This window comes from Oncorhynchus keta, chromosome 24, assembly GCF_023373465.1.
Source record: "Oncorhynchus keta strain PuntledgeMale-10-30-2019 chromosome 24, Oket_V2, whole genome shotgun sequence".
NCBI lineage: Eukaryota > Metazoa > Chordata > Actinopteri > Salmoniformes > Salmonidae > Oncorhynchus > Oncorhynchus keta.
This window is the reverse complement of record NC_068444.1, coordinates 48,231,913-48,256,232: the sequence shown is the minus strand read 5'-3', so window position 1 is coordinate 48,256,232 and position 24,320 is coordinate 48,231,913. Positions and strand designations below refer to the sequence as shown.

The 24,320-nt window shown below is 42.2% G+C and overlaps 1 protein-coding gene across 2 annotated transcripts in view; it reads left to right on the top strand.

The window, feature by feature from the left end:
* The window catches only part of skap1 (src kinase associated phosphoprotein 1), a 48,065-nt gene that overhangs the window by 5,546 nt on the left and 18,199 nt on the right, over positions 1 to 24,320 (top strand). For both annotated transcript variants that reach the window (XM_035734988.1, XM_035734987.1), the window contains 7 exons: positions 17,972 to 18,052; positions 18,165 to 18,248; positions 18,369 to 18,493; positions 18,618 to 18,681; positions 19,468 to 19,692; positions 22,409 to 22,462; positions 22,749 to 22,858. In XM_035734988.1, the coding sequence (XP_035590881.1) occupies positions 17,972 to 18,052; positions 18,165 to 18,248; positions 18,369 to 18,493; positions 18,618 to 18,681; positions 19,468 to 19,692; positions 22,409 to 22,462; positions 22,749 to 22,858 (743 nt within the window). The remainder of the gene's footprint in view (positions 1 to 17,971; positions 18,053 to 18,164; positions 18,249 to 18,368; positions 18,494 to 18,617; positions 18,682 to 19,467; positions 19,693 to 22,408; positions 22,463 to 22,748; positions 22,859 to 24,320) is intronic.

The following is a 24,320-nucleotide window of genomic DNA, read 5'->3' as shown; positions in this document are numbered from 1 at the left end:
TATCTGTCTCTCTCTCTCTGTCTCTCTATCTTTAGTTATATGAGACATGGTAGTACTTGACTGGTTATTCAGAAGTGGCACAGTGACTCACCTAGAGCCTTGGGTGCCCCATGCACTCAGTGGGTGTTATGCCATGACATAGATGATGGGCATCTGTTTCTGTAACTTCCTACGTATAACTTCTCTATTTAGGTTATACAGGCCTGTGGCTTTTCCTCCAGGGCTGCTGGAGTTCAGAGTTCACTGTCCGTTCACTACCCAGAGTAAATGACAGATATGGCTTTACTCGCTTTGCAGAGTGGGGCATTTCAAAGGAAGAGGGTGTTTGTGAAAATAATGAAATGATGAGCCAATGGAATCAATGACATTTTAGAAAGAACATTTATTAATGGTTTAATTACAGAAGCTGGATATGCGGTGTTGGAGTGTAGTGACCTACATGTAGTTCAACTAGTAATTTAACTATGTTTCGCAGTAGCTTGGTGGTAGTTCAACTAAATTCACATCTGGGTAGTGTTTTTAGTAGTTAATTACTTTTTTTTGCCATGTAGGGGTGTTTAGTTAACTATTGGAACAACACAACTTTTTTTAGCAAAAATAAAATATGGGTGAAGTAGGCAATCATTTCCTTTCTTTTTCAGCGTCAGCCCTGCCTAATTCTCACTTGAAACATTGTTCTTGTGTTTAATAGGCCACGTTACACAATCTCTTAACATATGATTCTCTTAACATATGATTCTCTTAACATATGATTCTCTTAACATATGATTCTCTTAACATATGATTCATATGATTCTCTTAACATATGATTCTCTTACCATATGATCCCAAAGTTCTTGCAGTTCTTTCAATTCATGGTCTATGACATTTCAGATTTCCATATGACAACTTTTCACGAAGTGGTATGGATGTAGTGAACTACTTCTTTAAAGTAACTTTAGTTAAGTCAACTATATTTTTCGTCAGGGTAGCTGTAGTGCATCTTAACTTCTTTCGGTGTGAAATAATTGGTCGTTTCGTAAAATATACTTTCAGAGTAGATTCCCCGACACTGGATATGTGTCACTGTTTTTAGTAGCACGGCCCTTCCAGTGCCCCAAACCACAAAGGTCTATATGAGCTCAACTTTTAACTCAGTAAAAATCCTAAAGGCAATCGCACGTCTGAGCTATCTTTGTTGCAGGTGCATGGTAACAGTTGAATAAGATGAGAAAAAAGAAGAAACCCGCACACCGCTCTTGCTAGTATCACTGCTCTTTATTAAGCTTTACGTATCGGCTTCAATTTGCACCCTTATGTCGACATTGCATTGAATGGATGTGGGTGCAGGAATGTCTATGGCCTTGAGGCCGATATGTAAAGCTTATTAAAGAGCAGTGATACTAGCAAGAGCGGTGTGCGGGCTTCTTCTTTTTTCTCAACTCAGTAAAAATCCCAAATTCTTTTAATGTATTTAGCCTTATGAGAATAATAAACAATATAATGTCTAAAGATAACCTAGCAAAAAAAGAAACATCCCTTTTTCAGGACCCTGTCTTTCAAAGATAATTCGTAAAAATCCAAATAACTTCACAGATCTTCATTGTAAAGGATTTATACACTGTTTCCCATGTTTGTTCAAGGAACCATAAACAATTAATGAACATGCACCTGTGGAACGGTTGTTAAGACACTAACAGCTTACAGCCGGTAGGCAATTAAGGTCACAGTTATGAAAACTTAGGACACTAAAGAGTTCTTTCTACTGAGTCTGAAAAACACAAAATAAAGATGCCCAGGGACCCTGCTCATCTGCATGAACGTGCGTTAGGCATGCTGCAAGGAGGCATGAGGACTGCAGATGTGATCAGGGCAATAAATTGCAATATCCGTACTGTGAGACGCCTAAGGCAGCGCTACAGGGAGACAGGATGGACAGCTGATCGTCCTCGCAGTGGCAGACCACGTTGTAACGGTTTTGACTTGAGGTTATTATTTATAGGGGTGCCAGGTAGGTTGTGCCTACCAGAGAAAACATTGGTTTCTCCTTTTAGTTTGGGTGGGAATGAGTCCCATCTGGTCCGTCAAGTCTACACCAATACAAAGGACGTATGTAAAAGTCAGGATGGAAATAAACTTTTCATAAACCCTTAAAACATTGAAAAGAACTTCAAAAACAACTATATTCTGTTGCGTGGGTTGTATTAGCAACAACAATGATTACACACACACATATAATAATATCACAATGAGTTCTGGTTCCTCCAGAAATGTCCTGTACCTCGGGCCTAAAAAGAGTCCTGCCCGGTAGAGTTCAGGGAACTCAAGTGACTTCTGTCAGCAATGTTTGTCGTTCATTCAGTGTTGCGTAAACCCAGTATTAAACATACCATCAATATAACAATAATTTTACCACAGAACTTTAAAGCGTATCAACTCTTACTAAGTCCTCAACTACAACTAACTACATAAATCATCACAGTATACCTCACCATCAAAACAAATGAAATACCGTATACAAAAAGGTTGTAGTCAGTTGGTCAGTCAGACAATCCAATCCGCCAATAGATCTCCAGCGGAGAAAGGCCACGAAGAACAGAGGTGTAGTCCACGGACGCAAAGAGTGGATCCGATCCTGGGAAAACTCTCTTAGGCTACAAAACACACGTTTAACGGCAACAAAACAAACGGAATAGAGAAGCTTCGGAACTGAGGGTTGAACACATCCTCAGTCACGTCTCCATCACAACCCCACTTTCGCGCAGCTGATGCTGGCTATTTAATTGGGAATTAAAGGGAAAGCGCCCTATTGGAAGGAGCTGCACTGAGACGGTTCAGAAAAATTCCGGGCTGTCACAACGTGTAACAACACCTGCACAGGATCGGTACATCCGGACATCACACCTGCGGGACAGGTACAGGATGGCAACAACAACTGCCCGAGTTAAACCAGGAATGCACAATCCCTCCGTCAGTGCTCAGACTGTCCGCAATAGGCTGACTGAGGGTGGACTGAGGGCTTATAGGCCTGTTGTAAGGCAGGTCCTCACCAGACCTCACTGGAAACAACATCGCCTATGGGCACAAACCCACCGTTGCTGGACCAGACAGGACTGGCAAAAAGTGCTCTTCACTAACGAGTCGCGGTTTTGTCTCACCAGGGGTGATGGTCGGATTTGCGTTTAACGTCGAAGGAATGAGCTTTACATCGAGGCCTGTACTCTGGAGCAGGATCGATTTGGAGGTGGAGGGTCCGTCATGGTCTGGGGCGGTGTGTCACAGCATCAACGGACTGAGCTTGTTGTCATTGCAGGCAATCTCAACGCTGTGGGTTACAGGGAAGACCACACCAGATACTGACTGTTACTTTTGATTTTGACCCCCCCCTTTGTTCAGGGACACATTATTCCATTTCTGTTAGTCACATGTCTGTGGAACGTGTTCAGTTTATGTCTCAGTTGTTGAATCTTGTTACGTTAAGTTTGCTGAAAATAAACGCAGTTAACGGTGAGAGGATGTTTCTTTTTTTGCTGAGTTTACAAGGGCTTGAATGAACTGCAGGAAGTAAGTATAGGAAAATGGATGTTATGGGTTCAGTTGGTTCCCCTATGTAGAGGAGACCCATGACACTCAGTAGGTATTTGACATGGGAATTTGACTGCCTCTATTTCTCTGCTCCCTAACCTGAGTGTTGAATAAGTGTATTGGATGTAGTCACCGACACAGTGTTGTTTCACTAATTGGCCTGGCCTGTTGTCTCCAGTGACACCAGATTTGTAATGGCTGACAGGAACAGATGGACCCTCCATTGTTTCCCTATGTGTCTGCATGGTAATTTGAACTGCGTTTCACCCGCCGACCACACAGTTGACCTGACCGTGCCAGCAGTCTCACCCCAGCCCGGTTGACAACAGCCCCCATCACCACCCAGCACTCCTCCAGTGTGAGGAGGACTTGGGAAGCGGAGGGAGGGAAGTAGGAGATGGGGGGTCAAAGTACTATGAGTCTTGGCATGCCATTTTGCAGGGTCAAGTTTACGATCTGTCTTAAAAGAAGTATTGTGATATTGGTTGGCAGCCGAGGCAATGAAAGTATTTGCATCAGACCATTGTATCAGGAGCGGCCAGAGGAGATTGGGTTTTGATGCTGTATCTCTGCTTCTACAACATTTTTGTAGTCATAATGATTGTGCTCATATATTGTTATCTCCTATATTTGTTCAGGTGCGTAGAAAAGGTGTGATTATTGATTTAGTAAAACATCTAACAATATGTTTCATAGTGGACATATTTGTTATTGAACACATGCAGGACATGTTAAAGCTGAAACAGGCACCAACTCTCAAACTGATATCTCACCAGATGATTAGTGTCTCTTTATTGATCCCATTGATTGCTATGATCTATTGACGAACATGTCTGAGTGGTGAGAAAGATCTGTTCGTTAGAAGCAGGGGTAGGCAGAGCTACTGTGTGGTATCAGAGAATGCAGGTAGCCTGGGCCCTTGTGTCTGCTGACTGATAGATATCGGAGACAATGGGCAGCAGGCTCCAGCTCTGACAGTGCCAACACTATTTCCTGCATCGATTACGGCCAATTAGAAAAAGGCCAAGATAAACTTTTTGAATTTGAAATAGTCATTTCAGATAAATTGTATCACATTTTTCTTACATTGGGTCAATATAATGTAAATCTAGAATTTAAATTGCCAAAGGGTGTGCTAACGTAACATTTTTGTGTTTTGATTGGTATAATTTAGTTCGGAAAGAGTTTGCTTTCAATTATATTATGCTATTAGTTATAACTATGTTATCGAGAACAAAATTGCATAGAGGAAAAAGGTTAGTGGGTAGTATAAAGTATGTAAAGATGCACCTGCCCCAGTCAAAGATAACGCACAACTAAATAAATAAAGAGATTTGTGGGGTTGTGGCTAGACTTTGAATGGCCTCTGTATAGTAAGTGGTTTTAGTGGAGGAAGCTGTTAAACCTCAACTTGGATGGAAAATTACTGAGGATAATAGCAGAAGATATTGCCACTCCTATTTGCCATATCTTCAATTTAAGCCTACTAGAAAGTGTGTGCCCTCTGGCCTGGAGGGAAAAAAGTCATTCCGCTACCTAAGAATAGTAAAGCCCCCTTTACTGGCTCAAATAGCTGACCAATCAGCCTGTTACCAACCCTTGGTAAATTTTGGAGAAAAATGGTGCTTGACCAGATACAATGCTATTTTACAGTAAACAAATTGACAACAGCTTTCAGCATGCTTATAGGGAAGTACATTCAACAAGCACAGCACTTACACAAATGACTGATGATTGGCTGAGAGAAATTGATGATAAAAAGATTTGTGGGGGCTGTTTTGTTATACTTCAGTGCGGCTTTTGACATTATTGATCGTAGTCTGCTGTTGGAAAAACATATGTGTTATGGCTTTACACCTCCTGCTAAATTGTGGATAAAGAGTTATCTGTCTAACAGAACACATAGGGTGCTCTTTATTGGAAGCCTCTCCAACCTAATCCAGGTAGAATCAGGAATTCCCCAGGGCAGATGTCTAGGCCATCTAACTTTTTTCAATCTTTACTAACGACATGCCACTGGCTTTGAGTAATGACTCAACTCTATACACGTCAACGACTACAGCGACTGAAATGACTGCAACACTTAACAAAGAGCTGCAGTTAGTTTCAGAATGGGTGGCAAGGAGTAAGCTAGTCCTAAATATTTCAAAAACCGAAAACATTGTATTTGGGACAAATCATTCACTAAACCCTAAACCTCAACTAAATCTTGTAATGAATAATGTGGAAATTGAGAAAATTGAGGTGACTAAACTACTTGGAGTAACCCTGGATTGTAAAACTCTCATGGTCAAAACATATTGATAAAACAGTAGCTAAGATGGGGAGAAATCTGTCCATAAAGCACTGCTCTGCCTACTTACTGTAACAACACTATCAACAAGGCAGGTCCTACAGGCCTTAGTTTTGTCGCACCTGGATTACTGTTCAGTCGTGTGGTAAGGTGCCACAAAGAGGGATTTAGGAGAATGACAATTGGCTCAGAACAAATGTTCACAGGGAGCTAACATTAATGATATGCATGTCAATCTCTCATGGCTCAAAGTAGATGAGAGATTGACTTCATCACTACTTGTTTTTGTAAGCTGACAAGCTGAATGCACGAGCTGTCTGTTTAAACTACTAGCACACAGCTCAGACACCCATGCAGACCCCACAAGACATGCCACCAGAGGTCTCTTCACTATCCCCAAGTCCAGAACAGACTATGGGAGGCGCACAGTATTGCATAGAGCCATGACTACATGGAACTCTATTCCACATCAGGTAACTGATGCAAGCAGTAGAATCAGATTTAAAAAACAGATAAAAAATACACCTTATGGAACAGAGGGGACTGTAAAAAGACACACACACACACACACACACACACACACACACACACACACACACACACACACACACACACACACACACACACACACACACACACACACACACACACACACACTCTACACACGTGCATTGTAATATTGTTGTATGGTGGTATTATACATTTTGTATTGTAGCTATGTAGTGGTGTAATAATGTTACATGATGTACTGTCTTATATTTCTGTTCATGTGTAATGTAATTGCCTTAATGTGTTTGGACCTCAGAAAATGTGCCTGCCTTGGCAACTAATAAATACAAATACAAAAATACCTCAGATACAGATTATCTTTATTTTAGCTGGTACTTTGCTGACTCAGCTACAGTGTTTAGAAGTTCTGTGAGAAACAGACCTGGCTCTCCCTGTGAGTGGTCATGTTGTCTATCCACTCAGTGAACTTCTGACCCCTGGCCTCTTGGCTGGTCAATCTGTGACCTGTCAGAACCCAGTAACCTTGTCTAGAATATTGACCTGGCTGCCCATAGTAACTCCACAGATCTACATTTCTTTTGACTTGGAAATACCCACCCTTCAGAAAACAGGGAAATTCATTTTCCAGTGTTCATTGGTGCATGGATTTCAAGCCACTCATGCTACTCATTTGCAGGATGCACAGAACATATTAATGACCATGTTCTTTTTTCCTTTCTCCTTCACTCTCTCCTTTTCCCTCGCTCTTCTCCTCTACTTTAGTCAAGAGACACATTACAAGACTGGAACAGGCTCGGCATGATGCTGGCCCTGCCATCAGGGTTCAAAAGTTCACGCTATTCCCCTGGGGCTACTGTGCTGCTGCAGATGCTGATAGTTTTTCCTTTCTCTCTCTGCTCCTTTGCTCCCCCTCGCTCCCCTTCTGCGCCCTAACTCCCTGTTTAGACTATTCATCTCCAACACTCTCACTCTCTCATGCTGCCTGGCAAGAGGAGAGGACTGCTTGAAGGGGGGGATTTAGATGTCATTAACTGAGGGGCATCCATCACTCTTGTCTCCTCGCCCCCACTACAAGCTCTGCCATGTTGTTTTCTGGCAGCTTCTGTATAAAGCTATTTTGTTTCAGCTTTCTCCTTAATTTCCTTTGTTTAATTGTTTTTTTTGGTGTAAGTCTTTGGTAAAACACAGAGAAAACAGGGCTGTGAGAATGTCAACGTGTAACAGTCTACATTAATGGGTGTCGAACACATTTTGCCCCGGGGTCCGAATTCGGTATTCGACGAGGTCCAGAGGACAGCACTGAAAATGTCTTATATTTCCTCGCCGTCAAAAATGGAAATAAATAGTTCTCTATACATTGTTTTGGAAATGTTTTTTGCTCCCTGACTGTTTGGTGTTTTTTTTTGCGAGCTGGACACAATCAAAAGAACTGTATGAATGTAAAGCCCATTATAGTTTCTGCACAGTTTCCATTTGGTTTTAGTCATTTAAAAGTAAATTGAGTTTATTTGAAATGTATTTACATTTTTTGTTTTACTCAAACCCCCATCATGGGCCGGATCCGGCCCGCGGGCTGTGTGTTTGACACCCCTGGTCTACATAGACAGCATGCAGAGTGGGAAGCCCGGGCTGGGTGGTTCTAATCTCCCCTTTAGCTTTCAATGACACAGACAAATAGCAAAACTATCACCATGCGCTAGGTTCACCCAGAGGTTAGGCTTCCCAGGTATCTCCTGCATTCACTCCCTCGCCTCTCCCCCCTCCTATCTTGCAAATGAGAATTTGATTTTTCTCTCCACTTGAATCCATTTCTGGAGATGAATCAAGTTTTGATGCCAAGCCCAGGTGGCCCGCTGATTTTTTAGGGTAATAAATGGAGAGTAGAGAGATGTGTTGGCCTGTGCAAAGACAGGGGCACAACAGCTTCCAAGGCCTCTGGGATTCCTTTGTTTAATTGGGGCTTTAATGTAGCACTTTGAGGTCATTAACATGCCCTTGTGGAGTTATTTGAGGACACTGAATTCGATTCATCCCTCTTGTTCATCAGGGATACCACTGGAGAGCCAATCGCACTGTGTGTGTCAGCGTGACAGGGTTGCCTCTGTGTGGAACCATGTGCCTGTACTTTGTGAGCAGATTGCTTATCTACAATGGAAATGATCTCCAACGATATATTGTAGCCTGTATTGTAAATTAGCCTTATCTCAGGGAAATAGTGTGTGATCACTCTGTGTGGAAAAGAACACACTCAATCTTGTAAAAACACAGTACTTAATATTGTCAAAAAATCGAATCAAATTTTATTTGTCACATCTGCCGAATACAACAGGTGTAGCCTTTACCGTGAAATGCTTACTTACAAGCCCTTAACCAACAATGCAGTTGAAGAAATAGAGTTAAGAATATATTTACTAAATAACTGAAGTAAAAAATAAAATAAAAAAGTAACACAATAAAATAACAATACCGAGGCTATATACAGGGGTACAGGTACCGAGTCATTACGACAGGTTAGTCGAGGTCATTTCTACAGCGAGTTGCAGCAGTGTAAAAACAAAGGGGGGGTCAATGTAAATAGTCCAGGTGGCCATTTGATTGATTGTTCAGCAGACTTATGGCTTGGGGGTAAGAAGCTGTTAAGGAGCCTTTTGGACTTAGACTTGGCTCTCCGGTAACGCTTGCCGTGCGGTAGCAGAGAGAACAGTCTATGACTTGGGTGACTGGAGTCTTTTACAATTTTTTGGGCCTTCCTCTGACACCACCTAGTATATAGGTCCTGGATGGCAGGAAGCTTGGCCCCGGTCATGTACTGGGCTGTACGCACTACCCTCTGTATCGTCTCTTACGGACGGATTAGATTATTCTACTGATAATAGTCATGCAAGGATTAATCCTGAGTTTGGGAGTTTGTCCTAATGCAGATCTGTCTGTCTTCTTCTGAAAACAAAAACATTGTTAGCAATATATCTCTCCCCTCTGAATAAACAGCTCATGGAAAATGTGTATATCAATGATTAAAACCACTTTATGTGAATTCACTACATAATAGGCCTATGTAGATAGATTTGTAGATAGATTTGAGTTTTATTTGTATTTTTACAGGGACAGTGCACATTAATCAACGTTTCAGTAAAAGTGCCGGTATTAGCCAGCCGGCTCATTTTCAACCACAGTCCCCGGGCAGGTTATTAAAAACAATTACAATAACAATACAGACAATCATTGAGCAGAGAGCAACATAGGACAAGCAAGACGCAGCATGCAGACAGAGCAACAGAGCACAAAAAGCAATAGTAATAGCAACAATAGTTTTTTGTGAAAGTGTGATAGTGGTGCAGTTATGTGTGTCTGATGCCAGTGTATTCCAGACACGGGAAGCTCTCAACATTATATTAATATAGTGTTGATCCATAAATTAAATTGATTTATAAAGCAAGTAAAATGATTAAATAACACTCATCAGCAAGCACACCACAATGCAAATAATAATGGGCTAAATCTAATCATAGAGCGAGGCTTCTTCTATTCAAACAGCAGATTACTTTATTGGACTTTTGGCACTAAATTACCGCAGTGCCACTGATATTTTCAATTCTGGTTATTTTTGTTGTATGTTTATTGTTCTCATAAATGATAAATGATGTTACTACATTGATACATTTTTTTTTTTTTTTTTGTATTGTTGATTCAGTAAAGCCCATATAAGCGTCTAAGAAATATTCATATTCTATAACCAATAAAAAAAATGACAATGTACAAATAATCAGACACATAGGGAGGGTGATCAGTGCCCGTTCCAAAATGCAAAACTGAAATGCTCAATTGAAATGCACAACATTATAGATGCATTTATATTTTCATATAACTGCACATGATTCATGCCACAATGAAATTACAAAGTTAAAATGAAAATGGAAAAACGGTTAATGGTTAATGGTAAACAGAAAATGGCAGATGATTAACAGAAAACCGTAAATGCAATGAGCAAAAAGTGAAATGGAAAAAGTGGCTGTTTTCATTTTCCAACCTCTCTCTTTTCACTTTCACTTTCAAAGTGTATGCAAATGATTTCCTGGAGGCGTGAACCAGAAGAGAAACACGACACCACCGTGTAGTTGTACATCCTAGACATGGTCACGCTGGCTGTGGATTGATTTTAGACTAGTGTAACCACCGGGGATTGAATCTGGTGTTTTGTAAACCAGAAGAACATATTAGCCTGCTAAGCCAAAGTTACTCAACACAAGGCAAAGTTATTCATCACATGTGGGTTGTGGGTAGTCACCGAACCACTTCTTCCTGGTTAGTAGTTCGCATGATGAGTAACCTTGAATAGTTTCCTGAATAGTTGCATTGGCTATAGGCTTTGGTTTAGTGGACTAATGTGCTCTTCTGATGTGCAGAAGACTGTTGTTCAAACCCTGTTTGTTACATTTGTCCTGTGGCTCAGGTTTGTTTCTGTGAGGAGGAGGAGGTCAAAGGATGGTGAATTGTAACTGAGGTGATTCAGTTACCCCACAAGAAGGCCTAACCTTGCCTGAGATCGGAAGTTGCATTCGCTCCCCGAATCAATGCTAGGCTTCAGCTTCAAGTCTATGCTTTTCTGGTTCGCGGGAGACCTGGGTTGGCTTGGTTCGCAGCCTGAGAGTTGGTTACACTAGTTTAAAATCCATGTACAGAAGCCCGGCATGGCTGGGATGTATGACGGTGTGGTATTGCTCTCTTGGTTCGCAGCCTGAGAGTTGGTTACACTAGTTTAAAATCCATGTACAGAAGCCCGGCATGGCTGGGATGTATGACGGTGTGGTATTGCTCTCTTGGTTCACAGCCTGTGAGTTGGTTACACTAGTTTAAAATCCATGTACAGAAGCGCGGCATGGCTGGGATGTATGACGGTGTGGCATTGCTCTCTTGGTTCACGCCTCCAAGAAGCAATTTGCATACACTTTGAAAATTAAAATGGAAAATGAAAGACAAAATGCTTAATTGGTTAGTTGGAAAAGGAAAACAGCAACTTTCAAATTCCCTAGTTAAATTGATTTATAAAGCAAGTAAAATGATTAAATAACACTCATCAGCAAGCACACCACAATGCAAATAATAATGGGCTAAATCTAATCATAGAGCGAGGCTTCTTCTATTCAAACAGCAGTGTACAGTATCTGTATAATGTACAGTATCTTCCACCAGTTTTAGCCCTTGTTTCTCATCAAATAAAATGTATTGGTACATTAGAATGGCTAATAATGATCAATATTTTCCCACAAATGGAAGAATCACTGAGGTAGGTTTTCATGATCAAGGAAACTCTAAAGTTCTAGACATTTCCCCCTTTATTGGCTGGCTGAGAAATCTTTATTTAGATTTGTATGTAAAACAAAAAAAATAGATATTATTTTATATTTCCATAGAAAAACGTTATATTGCATGTCTTATACTCCATCAATTTCGCAACAATAGCCTCTATCAAAACACAACTAGTAAGACAATTATTATCTTATCCAAAATGGCTTTAATTGTACTTTTTAGATGATCATTTATACATTAATCCCAGGTTTAGCTTACTTTGATTTTTTTGCTGCTACTTCTCAGTTCCCACAATGTTAGCACAAAACAATTGTACTTTGCTTCCTGATGTAAACGATGGCAATTGCCAATCTGTATGTAATCTAAATCCCTATTTTTGTTTTTATTCCCACTCTATGCCGACCTAGATTTATACATTTTCATCCAAAACTCCCTTATTGGTTTGCTGTTGTATTCAGTGTTTTATCACAGATAGACAAACTTTCCTGTGGGCCGTGCTCCGCCATTGTTGGTATTTGTATCCCAACTGTAGTTTTTCCAAGTGTCAGTGAGGCGGCTGAAAGCCATCCCCTGTGATTAGAGGATAATTGTATCTGCAGTTAAGCATTTGAATAGTGGTTGTAAATCTATGAGAGGGAATTTAGTGCGATATAGTCACTCCTTATGGCTTCCCAGGGGGAACCTGATGTCACTTAAGATTGCTCCCTCTGCCCCTGAACACTGGCACAGGGAATGGGAAAGCAGCAGAGCCTGGCAGGACTGACACAATATTTTTTATCCTGCACAGACGCACAGAAAGGCAAGCGATCTGCTCCCTCTCATAGCCATTGGCCTACACAGAGGCTAATATTTGACCTCTCGTTGCTATCACAATACCGATACATAACATACTGTACATTCTATTTACATAAATAAAACATGGACCTCTACTGCTTTTGCTCAGAAGCATACATTACAAGATTGATTCTATATGCTCTGCGTATCGATGAGTAAAATCCTAATCAGATCAGTGGTTGGAGTTGGGGGCAGGGAGGACATTTGGACTTTAACCTCAGAGCCTCTGTGTCTCTCCTCCTCCCCCTGACGGTGGCTCTGTGGAGGGATGCACACACAGGGAAGAAGGAGGCTCTCCTACTGTAATGAGGAGAAATGTCTCCATTTAGCCTGGGCTGTGTGCAGATGGAGTGCTGGGCAGGGTGAGGGTGCACTGAGTGGATCCTTTTTCCTAATTAAGGACAGTGTCGGAGGGGGTCACACTGTCGCTCTGTCTTCCAAAGCAGCATTCCTCCCTCTCTCTGTCCCCCAGGCCTGGGGGGGCCAGCCTCTGCCTTCTGGTTCACCTCATCACCAGGGTTCACACTGGGGTCAGGTCTTGGCCCAGTTTTTTCTCTACTCCGACTCAATGCAGTATCTTTCTCAGCAAAAGACACAGGAAAGAGGCTAGTGCTAGGGATCCAAGGACTACTGAGGAGAAACAGTATGGTTCCTATCCTAATTCTCTCCCGGTAAGAGGTGTGTCATCAATTCACCAGCTCTACTAACCCACCTGACCCAGCTTGAACAGTTCCAGGACACAACCATTTTGGCTCACCTAAAACTGATTAGGAGAAAGTCCACTCCTGGATAGGATGGTTAGCAGCTGTATATGGCAAGGCCCTCCAGGTAACGATGAGTAATTTAACCCAGGTTATGTTGACACCTAACCAGGGTAGTTTCACATTGAGCTGACACGCTGAGTCTGGGCAGTACCCTGCACACCAGGCCGGCCACCTTGAGATTTTTATGTTACTCAATGTAAATCACTGGCAGCCTCTTTACACCATTTATTGTTTTTATAACACATTTGTTGCGTTATGGCAATATAGATTTAATATATTGTGTTCGTCCTCCCAACTACCATTTGCCTTCATTATGATTCACTCTCTCGCCAGCCTCTGATTGACTTGCAGCATAACTAAAGTGGATTTTAATGGGAGAATACATTAACTCCTTCTGGTCATTATCACATAAATCAAGAGATTTTTGCTGGATCAACTGCTGAGCTCGTAACACCATGCTGAGACTAAGGGTGAATAACCAAATGAGAGAGAGTGGCCATGACACTGCTATGGCAGCTCACATGCATCATATGTCACTTTGGTTTAAGGGTTAACATGGGGTTTTTGTAGGTGTATATCTGTTTAATTAATAACAATATAAATGATATGAATGACACTAATTTAAACAGGAAGGAATGAAAATAAAGGAGATGCATAGCGCTGAATAATTAATAATGCAATTTACGATTGATAGAAGAACCGCCTCCATCTTGGATTTGGAAGAAGCCTTCAATAGATGGTGCTCTTCAGTTTAGGGAAAATATCATCTCATTGCTTCTTTATGTGTCTGTGTTTTAAGAAACATCCCAATTGAAACAAATTGGATTCTGTATTTGTGGTTTGTGTGAATCATACACGTTTTTAATAAATAGTTTCACATTTTGGCTCAAACCAAGAGTAGATACATTGCTATACCTGTTGATAAGTATTTTCATAAGACGATGTATTGCTTGCTCTCAACCAATCAGAATTTGTTATACAGAGGGGTGGGATAAAAATATGTCAGGGGAGTAGGATTTCTGACTGTACATTATGTGAACTTTAAGGTTCCACTGCTACCCTGTGATAGAAACCTGGACCAATCAAGAATCATTCTAAATCACCAGCCCCTTGATTGTTGGTGAATTTTGTCCTCAAGCTGTCAGAGCAATTCCTTGACCCTTGCGATATATTTTAAATCCAGCATGAACCACATCCCTGGTTTAAACCATGAGGCCTGGTCAAGGAGCTCCCTTTGAGGGTGAGAAGCCATCGTTCTGTTGTTTACTGATTCAAGCAAATCTAACCATCCCTTTGTTGACTTTATGTCTCCTCAACTATTAACTGGGAAAGGCCTTTGAAAAGGGAAGGAAGTAGATGGATGAGGGGATTAAAAGGTGCCACGACAAGGAAGCAGGCCTGGAACAGAGAACTGGATGGATGAGGTGACTGGGCTTTTGTTATGATAAGGTTCTCTTTAACAAAATAGTCTGTAGCGGCGTAGCGCCAGCTGCCGTATTTTTAGTGGCACGAGTCAAGTCATCCACAAAGCAGAGTGATATGTGAGTGTGGTAGTGTCATGAGGTGTCTTGGACCGTACTCTGAGTTGACCGCCAGTGACCACCTTATCTGTCAGTAGAACCTGCGAGGTATGCGTTTATATGTCACACACGCATAGGATGGGCTTAAAACGTGAATCTCTGTTATACGCCACGAAGTTCAGATATGACTTTGATTCCATTGCATTCTGGACCAGGTTAATTTGCATACAGTAAAACAACAGGGGCAGATTGCCACTGACATTTTGGCTAGGGGAGCTCTACCAGGGCAGCATAGAAGCTATCAGCTCTGTCTCTTCCTCTCTCGTGTTTTGGATTTTGTAATAAATGAGATAGACGCTCCTTTCCGCTGAACGTTGGGGGTTTCATCTACTTTGTTTGGACAAGAAGACTCAGTTGTGGCGCAGTGTGTTTGGTTTTGTTCGTTGAAAGTCAAGGTCTGGTTCAAAGGGGATGGATTCCAGGCCTCTTTCTCTGACATACGTGGTCCGAATTGAATTAAAGGTCACACAGACTAGTATAAATGGGATTTAAATAACTCCTGCACCCCAAACCAAAGGGGGCCACCTGTTCCCCCATCCTCCCTCCTTGGTAACTAGGCTCAAGCCTGATGACAGGTTAATTGAAAAGTGGTTGGGATTGAGCTTTGTTTTGTCATGTATGTTCAGGAGGACAGGCACTTTGGTTGAATTCCATTCAACTGTGGAATCCTAGATGGAGTCGTAAAGAGAGACAAATAATGGCCATTTAAAGTCAAAATGAAGATGTAGTGGATGTTTAAATCATATCCAATTGTATTTGTCACATGCTTCATAAACAACATGTGTAGACTAACAGTGAAATGCTTATGGGTCAGTTTCCAACATTGCAGAGTTAAAGATTTAAAAGAAATATATATAAATAGTGACACGAGGAATGAATACATATTGAATAATGAATAACAATTATGAGTAAAAAATAACATGGCTGTATACAGGGAGTACCAGTACCGAGTCGATTTACAGGGATACAAGATCATTGTAGGTAGTTCTGTACATATAAGGAAGGGGTAAAGTGATTACTTGTGCAGTATTACTTTAGTGCCGTGTTGCAAACAGGATTCACATTTGTGAACATTTTGATCATGCACAGGCTTCCTTCTTTCCACTGTCATTTAGGTTAGTATTGTGGAGTAAACTACAATGTTGTTGACCCATCCTGAGTTTTCTCCTATCACAGCCATTAAACTCTGTAACTGTTTTAAAGTCACTGTTGGCCTCATGGTGAAATCCCTCCGGGGTTTCATTCCTCTCCAGCAACTGAGTTAGGAAGGACGCCTGTATCTTTGTGGTGACTGGGTGTGTTGATACACCATCCAAAGTGTAATTAATAACTTCACCATGCTCAAAGGGGTATTCAATGTCTGCTTTTTACATTTTTTTTTTACCCATCTACCAATAGGTGCCCTTCTTTGCGAGGCATTGGAAAACCTCCCTGGTCTTTGTGGTTGAATCGGTGTTTAAAATTCCCTGCTCAACTGAAGGTCCTTACAGATAATTGTATCATGTTAAACATTATTGTTGCAACTCTGTCCATGCAACTTATGTGACTTGTTAAGCACATTTCTACTTCTGAACTTATTTAGGTTTTCCATAAAAAAAGGGTTTGAGTTCTTATTGACTCAATCAGTTTCAGCTTTACATTTGGAATTAATTTGTCACCGATTGAAACGCTAATAGCGCGCACCACCCCGAACTAGCTAGCCATTTCACATCGGTTACACAAAGAAGGGTCAATGCAGGGATTACGGTTATCCATTTGATTAGCTATTTAGCAGTCTTGTTTAGCAGTCTTATGGCTTGGGGGTAGAAGCTGTTCAAGGTCCTGTTGGTTCCAGACTTGGTGCACTGGTACCGGCTTGCCGTGCAGTAGCAGAGAGAACCGTCTATGGCTTGGTTGGTTGGAGTCTTTGGCCCCAGTGATATACTCACCACCCTCTGTAGCGCCTTGCAATCGGGTGGCTTGCAGTGGTCGTACCAAGTGGTGATGCAGCCAGTCAATATGCTCTCAATGGTGCAGCTTTAGAACCTTTTGAAGATCTGAGGGCCCATGCCAAATCATTTCAGCCTCCTGAGGGGGAAGAGACTCACTGCCGTGCCCTCTTCACAAATGTGTGGGTGTGTTTGGACCATGTTAATTCCGAGGAATTTGAAGCTCTCGACCCGCTCCACTACAGCCCCATCGATGTGGATGGGGGCGTGCTCGCCCTTCTGTTTTCTGTGGTCCACTACCAGCTCCTTTGTCTTGCTGACATTGAGGGAGAGGTTGTTGTGCTGGCACCTCACTGCCATGTCTCTGACCTCCTCCCTGTAGGCTGCCTCATCGTTGTTGGTGATCTGTCCTACCACTGTCATGTCGTCAACAAACTTGATGATGGCTTTGGAATAGTGCGCAGCAACGCAGTCATGCGTGAAAAGGGTGTACAGGAGGGGACTAAGCACACACTCCTGAGAGGCCCCCGGTGTTGATGGTCAGCGTGGTGGATGTGTTGTTGCCTACCCTCACTGCCTGGGGGCGGCCCATCAGGAAGTCCAGGATCCAGTTGCAGAGGGAGGTGTCAGGTCTCAAGGTCCTGAACTTGCCCTGATTTTACACTGCTACATGTGTAACATGGTGCGGCTCTCTGTAACACATCTGTTAGATGTCAGTTAATAGCACACACCTACAGGCCTCTGAGGTGCAGAGTCACTGTATAACTGAAGCTCCAGACCAGGAGGGAGTCATACAGAGACCCTTTCTGTTCATTCCCCACTGCAATGTTGGTTAAAGGGCTTGTACGTAAGCATTTCACTGTTGTATTCTGTGCATGTGACAAATACATTTTGATTTGATTTGATTTTGCAGTGGGAGCAGAGGTACTGTATCTGCTGCATCGTTAATCTGCAGCACCAAAATTGTTCTGTCATCTCAGTACATTTACAGAAGTGCTGTAAATGTATTGATCCCAGTTTCCCCTAAGCTAGCAGTGGTGTATTTGATCCAGGGACAGCTGGCAGTGTGGCCTGTTGCTGCTTCCTGGGTATGAGAGACACATCTTCAACATGGAGTCCATGACAAATACAATAATAGACCAACATTTTTTCTGTCAACTTATATGTATCCTACTTTGTGATCTTCCACAGACTTTGAGGAGATCCAAATGGTGGCAGCCCAGGATCTCAGTAACATCTTGAAACAAGGCTACCTGGAAAAGAAACGACGGGGTACTAAGATTATGGAGTCGATTATTATGGAAATATTGAATGTTGAGTGCTCATTTAAAGGCGTGTGGGAAGAATTACATCATTTGTTATTTTCATTCCATTTTCCATTTAGATCACAGCTTCTTCAGCTTAGAATGGCAAAAGCGATGGTGTGTCCTCAATAACACAATATTCTACTACTTTGGGAGCGACAAGGGTTGGTTTGATCCCTTACATAACACTAAGGCATACAATGTACCCATGTAGTCATTTATGCCTGGAACTCATACCTGTGAACATTCTGGTGAGGAGATTGAGTTGACACTTCTTCCTTCAGACAAGCAGCAGAAGGGCTCCTTCTATATCAATGGCTACAGCGCAGAGCTGGTGGCCAACCTACGTAAAGACTCAAAGAAGAATGCCTGCTTTGAGCTGAGTGCCCCTGACCGACGCTCTTTTCAGGTGGGTGTACAGTACAATAACAATACAACTGACTCCTAACAATGGGATTGAATGACAATAATGTTTCATAGCATACCAGTCTGACCTAATGATCATACTTTATGATGGTGTCTATCCTCCCCAGTTCACTGCTAGCAGTCCGCGAGAGGCCAGGGAATGGGTGGATCAGATAAACTTTGTCCTGAAAGGTATATCTACATAGTTCGAAAACGATTTCAAAGACACAGTAGTAGAAAATGATATAGTGATGGTTGTGTATGTTTTCTTGTCCTCTGTTAGATTGCTATTGCCTGAAAGGACAGAAAACAAACCATTTTATATCCATTCCCAAATATATCCATCCCCAAAACGACCAATCAGACGCCTTCCAAACCTCCTCATCCGCTACGTCACAAGGCATTCATGTCACGTGTCGTCCTCCCCCCCCCTAATAATTTCACCCTTACGGGAAATTGATTGATAGTTGTTCTGGTTATCTTCTAGCGACATTGATTTCTGCCTGGCCTATGGTGTATCACAGAGGACCTGATACCCTGTGTTGCAGTGCCCAGTCGTCAGCAATCACAGCGCTGCTCCATCTGAGAGAGGCGAGCTGCACCGGCTGCTCTTAAATGGGCTGATTTGCGGGATGTAACAGACACCCCATCATTTGTCTTGTCCTCTTTTACTACTAAACAAGATCCAGATAGACATGGAGTTTGAGGCGAAGATTTTGCTCTCTGTTACTTGCTCTGGATTTATGAAGAGTGGATTTTTCCTTTTTCCCGCCAACTGTTCATCAAAGGAGCACATTAATGTCCAATAGAATGACTAGATGTTTCACAGATATCTTTTAAAATATAATCAAATGGGGAAGTCAGTGGATGCCATCTTCTACTCTGGGCCCTTTGGGGAGGGAGGGAGAGAGAGAGAGAGAGAGAGAGAGAGAGAGAGAGACTGCTCATTATTTTATGCCATGTCTGTGTCCCATGCAGATTTGAGTTCCAGCTTCATCCCCTTTGATGACGATGAGGAAGAGGAAGAGGAAGAGGAGGAGGAGACCTATGATGACATTGAGGGGGTGACCGGGGCGGCCCCCGCCCCCGCCCCCGTCCTGCCCCAGCAGGCCAAAGCCTCTCTCAGTAGCCAGGAGGAATGGAGGCCCAAGCAGGTGGGGCAAGAGGAAGCAGAGGAGGATGATATCTACGAGGTGCTCCCAGGTATGAGAACACACACATTCTCATTACCCCTCAGAGATGCATCACTATCACTGTAACTCAAAGACTAATTACACATTATAAATAATTCATTCTTAATAAGAGTGTCAGAGGTCTGGTTGCTGTTTACAGAGTAAATACAGGACTGTCCCACAGGCAGGTGGGTGGCTAAAGGGATCCTGAGAATGACCAAAGGGGGCGACTTCTCAGTGTCATTATCCATCACTCCATTTAAGATACATCAAGATTCTGTTTCCCCTTTGCCGAAATCATTGGTTGGAGAGATATGTGTCTTGTCAACTGCCTTTTCACCATAAAAAGCCATCTGGGATGGGTACAGACCCTGACCACAGATGGTGTATCGAATGTCTTTTTCTTTCAGTTTCTCACCCTACCACTTATCAATCTCTCTTTCCTTCTTTGATCACTCTCAGATGTTCTTAAAAGGCACTGGATGTAGTACATTGATTACAAACCTTGTTCTTTTCACATATTTCTTTTAAAGAAAGATATTTTCATATTATTATAATTATTGTAACAAGTTACATTTTAATGGGTAACCATGGCTGTTAAGTTGGTGCAGTAGGTGTATTGGTCAGTGGTCTGGGTGTATTTGTGTGTGTGTGTGTGTGCGTGTGTGTGTCTTTTCCCTGCTGTTACTGGAAGCAGAGGGCAGGTTGGTCTGGAGGGTGTATAGGGTTGCTGGCTGGTGGCTTTACTGTCAGACTGACAGCGTGACGATGGATGTGGGAGACAGAGAGCAGGGATATCACTGTCACCTCTCAGACCACGAGGTGCCACGCCCGTAATCCATGTCACACGTACCTCTATAAGGCTAAGGAGGTTGAGAAATGTCCCCTTTAGATATTTGGTTTATGTGATTCAAAGTTAACAGTAGCATATGGTAAAAGTTTAAAACTCTGTTGTTCATTGTAATGTGGTAAAGTGCACATCCCTGCTTGTCTGGTCAATTGATTACCACTGTTAACACGTAAGGTAGAGTAAGTGCCCTATTGGCTGCGTGTCGGCAAGGCCGGCGGGCTCAATAGGCAGGATTAAGCGGCCTCCTATGGTGCCAGCATTTTCTGAGCTAAACTGACCAAGACGCACCCCCAACAACAACACATAAAACATTGCATAATTCTGCCCAAAAACAATGACATTTTATTCCAACCAGTGGCATATGGGCTTTTTAGGTGAGCGCTGATGACACCGCAGTGCCCATGTTGTCAAAGGCAGGGGCGCAAAATATTTGTATTGTCCATTCCCAGCGCACCTCTCCAGGGTGTTATTGGAGACACGCATCTAACATAAATCATTTAGCAGATATATGATATGGTAGAAAGAGTACGTGGCCTTTTCTGAAGCCTACAGGCAATGTAATGAGACGGACACTTTTTACATCATGCAGGTTTCTCCAGATCAAATTGCCAAACCTAAATGGCGCTCAAGCAAATAATAAATGCACTGTCATGTTAACAAACAACATATCCTAAAAACAGGACAGATCAAAGTAAAAAGGATAATATCGAATGGACAATCACTACTGTTGTCCAGGAGTTTCACCCTGTTGTCATGATCAGTGATTTTAAGTTTGTATCCTTCTATTTTTGACATGTTGATCATAGCGGAAAAGAAAATACTTCTGCAATTTCCCGCCGTGTAAACAAATTGCGAACAGGCTCACGATAACTCCTGATAAAGATGGGTAGATGATATTCAGTGCTTAAACAGCCAAGTTGATTAGTCACAGGAATCAGGACTAATAAAGGAAATGTAATGGCCTGTTTTACAAATGGTGGGCCTACCACACGGATGGGCGTTCATAAAATTACATTGCGGGCCGACATGGTCGGCTACACCAGATTAAGCACAAGACAATGTCTTTTGGTCGTCTTTTTTTGGTCCGATTCGGACCGTCTTTTTTTGCGTTATATAAATGGTAGGTTTACGACATAGATGGGCATTTATAAAATTCCATTTCAGGCAGCACTGTAGGCTACACCTCCGTAAGCACGGACCGTAGCCGACATCTTTTCGACGTCTTTTTTTGGTGCAGTCCGGACTGCCCTTGATTTCCACATCCAAGAACATTGGTTTGTGGTCCGGTCTGGACCAAATCTGAACCAATGATAGACGTCTATCTTTGGCTCAGATTTTGTCCAGTCTTGACCAGTCTTGATTTGGCCTGAACATAAACATCTATGAATTACTTATTTTCAACTCTCATTCAGAACTAAAAATTTGCCTGATTTTATCATCCGGAAAATACTTGTTTTCAACATCCGGAAAATCATTCAGAACCAAAAAAGGAACCTGATTTCAACGTCTGTAAACAGTTATTTTTCAACGTCCAGAAAAGATGCCTTTTCAAAGTCCTGGAAAATATTTATTTTAAACATATGGAAAATACCTTTTCACCTTTCATTCAGAACTTAACTTCTACGTCTGGAAAATACGTATTTTTTATATCTGTTCAACGTAATTTTGCTTACTGTCACTATTCTGGTTTTGCGTGAGGGCGGCATTTTTTGGTCTCGCCTGGGGTGGCAGAACGGCAAGGACATGCCCTGGTGTAAGTATGTAGTCGTGTCCAGGGCCAAGGGAGGTGGTGGGAAGACAGGTGGTACCCACATCTCCACAATACAGAAAGTGCATTATCTTTTTCAGGAAAGGTCCTGGAATTTCTCACCTCTTTTGTTTTCATCCCATTTTCCAGACGATGACTTTCCAGAACCAATTGAGGAGATCAGTGAGAAGAGCACAAAACCAGGTCTGACTACCAAAGAGCACACATTGACCAGCAAAATAGGAAAGTAAACAAATGAATGTATAAATGTTGGATACCCTTTCAACAATCTGTATCAACTTTTCATTTTCCACAAAATCCCCTTTGTCAGCAGTTTATGTTAATACAAGATAGATGAGGGTATGAAGGAAAGGACATATCAGCAAGCTGCTGTTCTAGAGACGAAGTGTGTAGGTGTCACTTTTATAGAGTTAAAGATAAGGGTATTACTGACATATTTTAGGCAACAGCATTGTGTGTTTTTCCTTAGTCTGGTCCATGGACTATGCCAACTACTACCAGGGCTTGTGGGACTGTGAGGCAGACGAGCCTGATGAGCTGGCCTTCCAGAGAGGTGACCTCATCTATATCGTCAGTAAGGTCAGCATCAACAACGCCAGTCAAAGTTCCTTCATACACATCATCAACATGCTACATATAGTATGTTCTATTCTAATTTGATTCTATTCTGATATTTTCCAAATAACGCCTCAATCCCTCTTTGTAACACTTATTTAAGTCTAACTCCAAACCCATCCATTGTCCAATCCAAGGCCAGTGGGGGTGGGGGGTGGGGGGCTATCAGATGTTCAGTAATGGGATTGTGGTACATTACTGAGTCTGTATCTGTATCATGGGGGTTAATTGAGAGAGCAGCCATGCGAAAACCCCGCTGTGTTCAACACAAATTGCAGTTGAAGCATCCTGCATCTCAGCTTTTTTCCATCAATCTATTTCCCTGTGTTTTATGGCAATTGTGTAGTAACATGCAGTCTATCTACTTGTTACAGCCACTCTAGTGGAAATCAATGTGTTGTAATTTGGGCACCGCCGCCCACTATGCTTTTCAAGACCTTGTTCGCAGATTGAAGCTATTTTGGAAGGCTTGGATTTGTGTGTCATCATATATCCTGTTTTTACAGTATGTACAACTGGTATTTTATAGGAAGAGTTAAGAATCATTTTTAGTTGAACACGGTGGTCTCCTCTGCAGTATCAGATAAAGGAGCATGTGTCTATGTGTACTAGTTTATAAGGGAATGTCAAAACAACCCAGTCCATTTTTCATAGAAGCATAATAATGCCACCTGCTCTGAATCTGTTGGAAGTGGATCAAGAAGACATTACCAGCCTTCAAGTGTTTTAGGATTTCTACAGTATTACCTTTCAGTGTAGGTGTTGGCTTACCTACCTTTCACTGTAACAGACCAACTGTTAGTGGCTGTAGCTGTACCATCTGGTACACGGCTATAATGATACAGATGACTCGTTTTGTCAAGCCGATAGACCACAACAGAGCCTTCTAACGGTCCCGTAATGGATTGAAAGTGAGGGCCTCATTGTAATTAATTTAGAGGTGATTCCTTCCTGTCTGTTTCTGAGTGGAAGCCTTTGTTTTAGTGTGACACTAGTCCACCCGTGTCCCACTCACACTCATAACCTTGTACCACATTTTCCTCATGAATTACACGATTAGGACCCTAAGTGGCTATGTTTGTTTTAACGAGCCTTAAGGGAGGGCAATCCCTGTTCCCTCTCTGGTGCGTCAGTAGAGCAGTCGATTTAGTTTAACAGGGGTTTCCTGGGAATCCTGACCTCTACGAATGAAATACAGGCCCTTGGCTGCAACTTAAGCCTAGCTCTAACTGGGGAACACAGACGTAAAATGGCCATAATAAAACTAAGGCCCATAAATTCTCATGAACAGAGGCTTGAGGTGTTGGGGGAGGCTGGGTGTATGGGCTCTATGTCAACACTGCCCATAATTACAAAGGAGTAAGGACACGCTCTAAGTGCTAAATCAATGGTGCTAACAAACTGTAATTTTTAAGGCCGAGGCTAC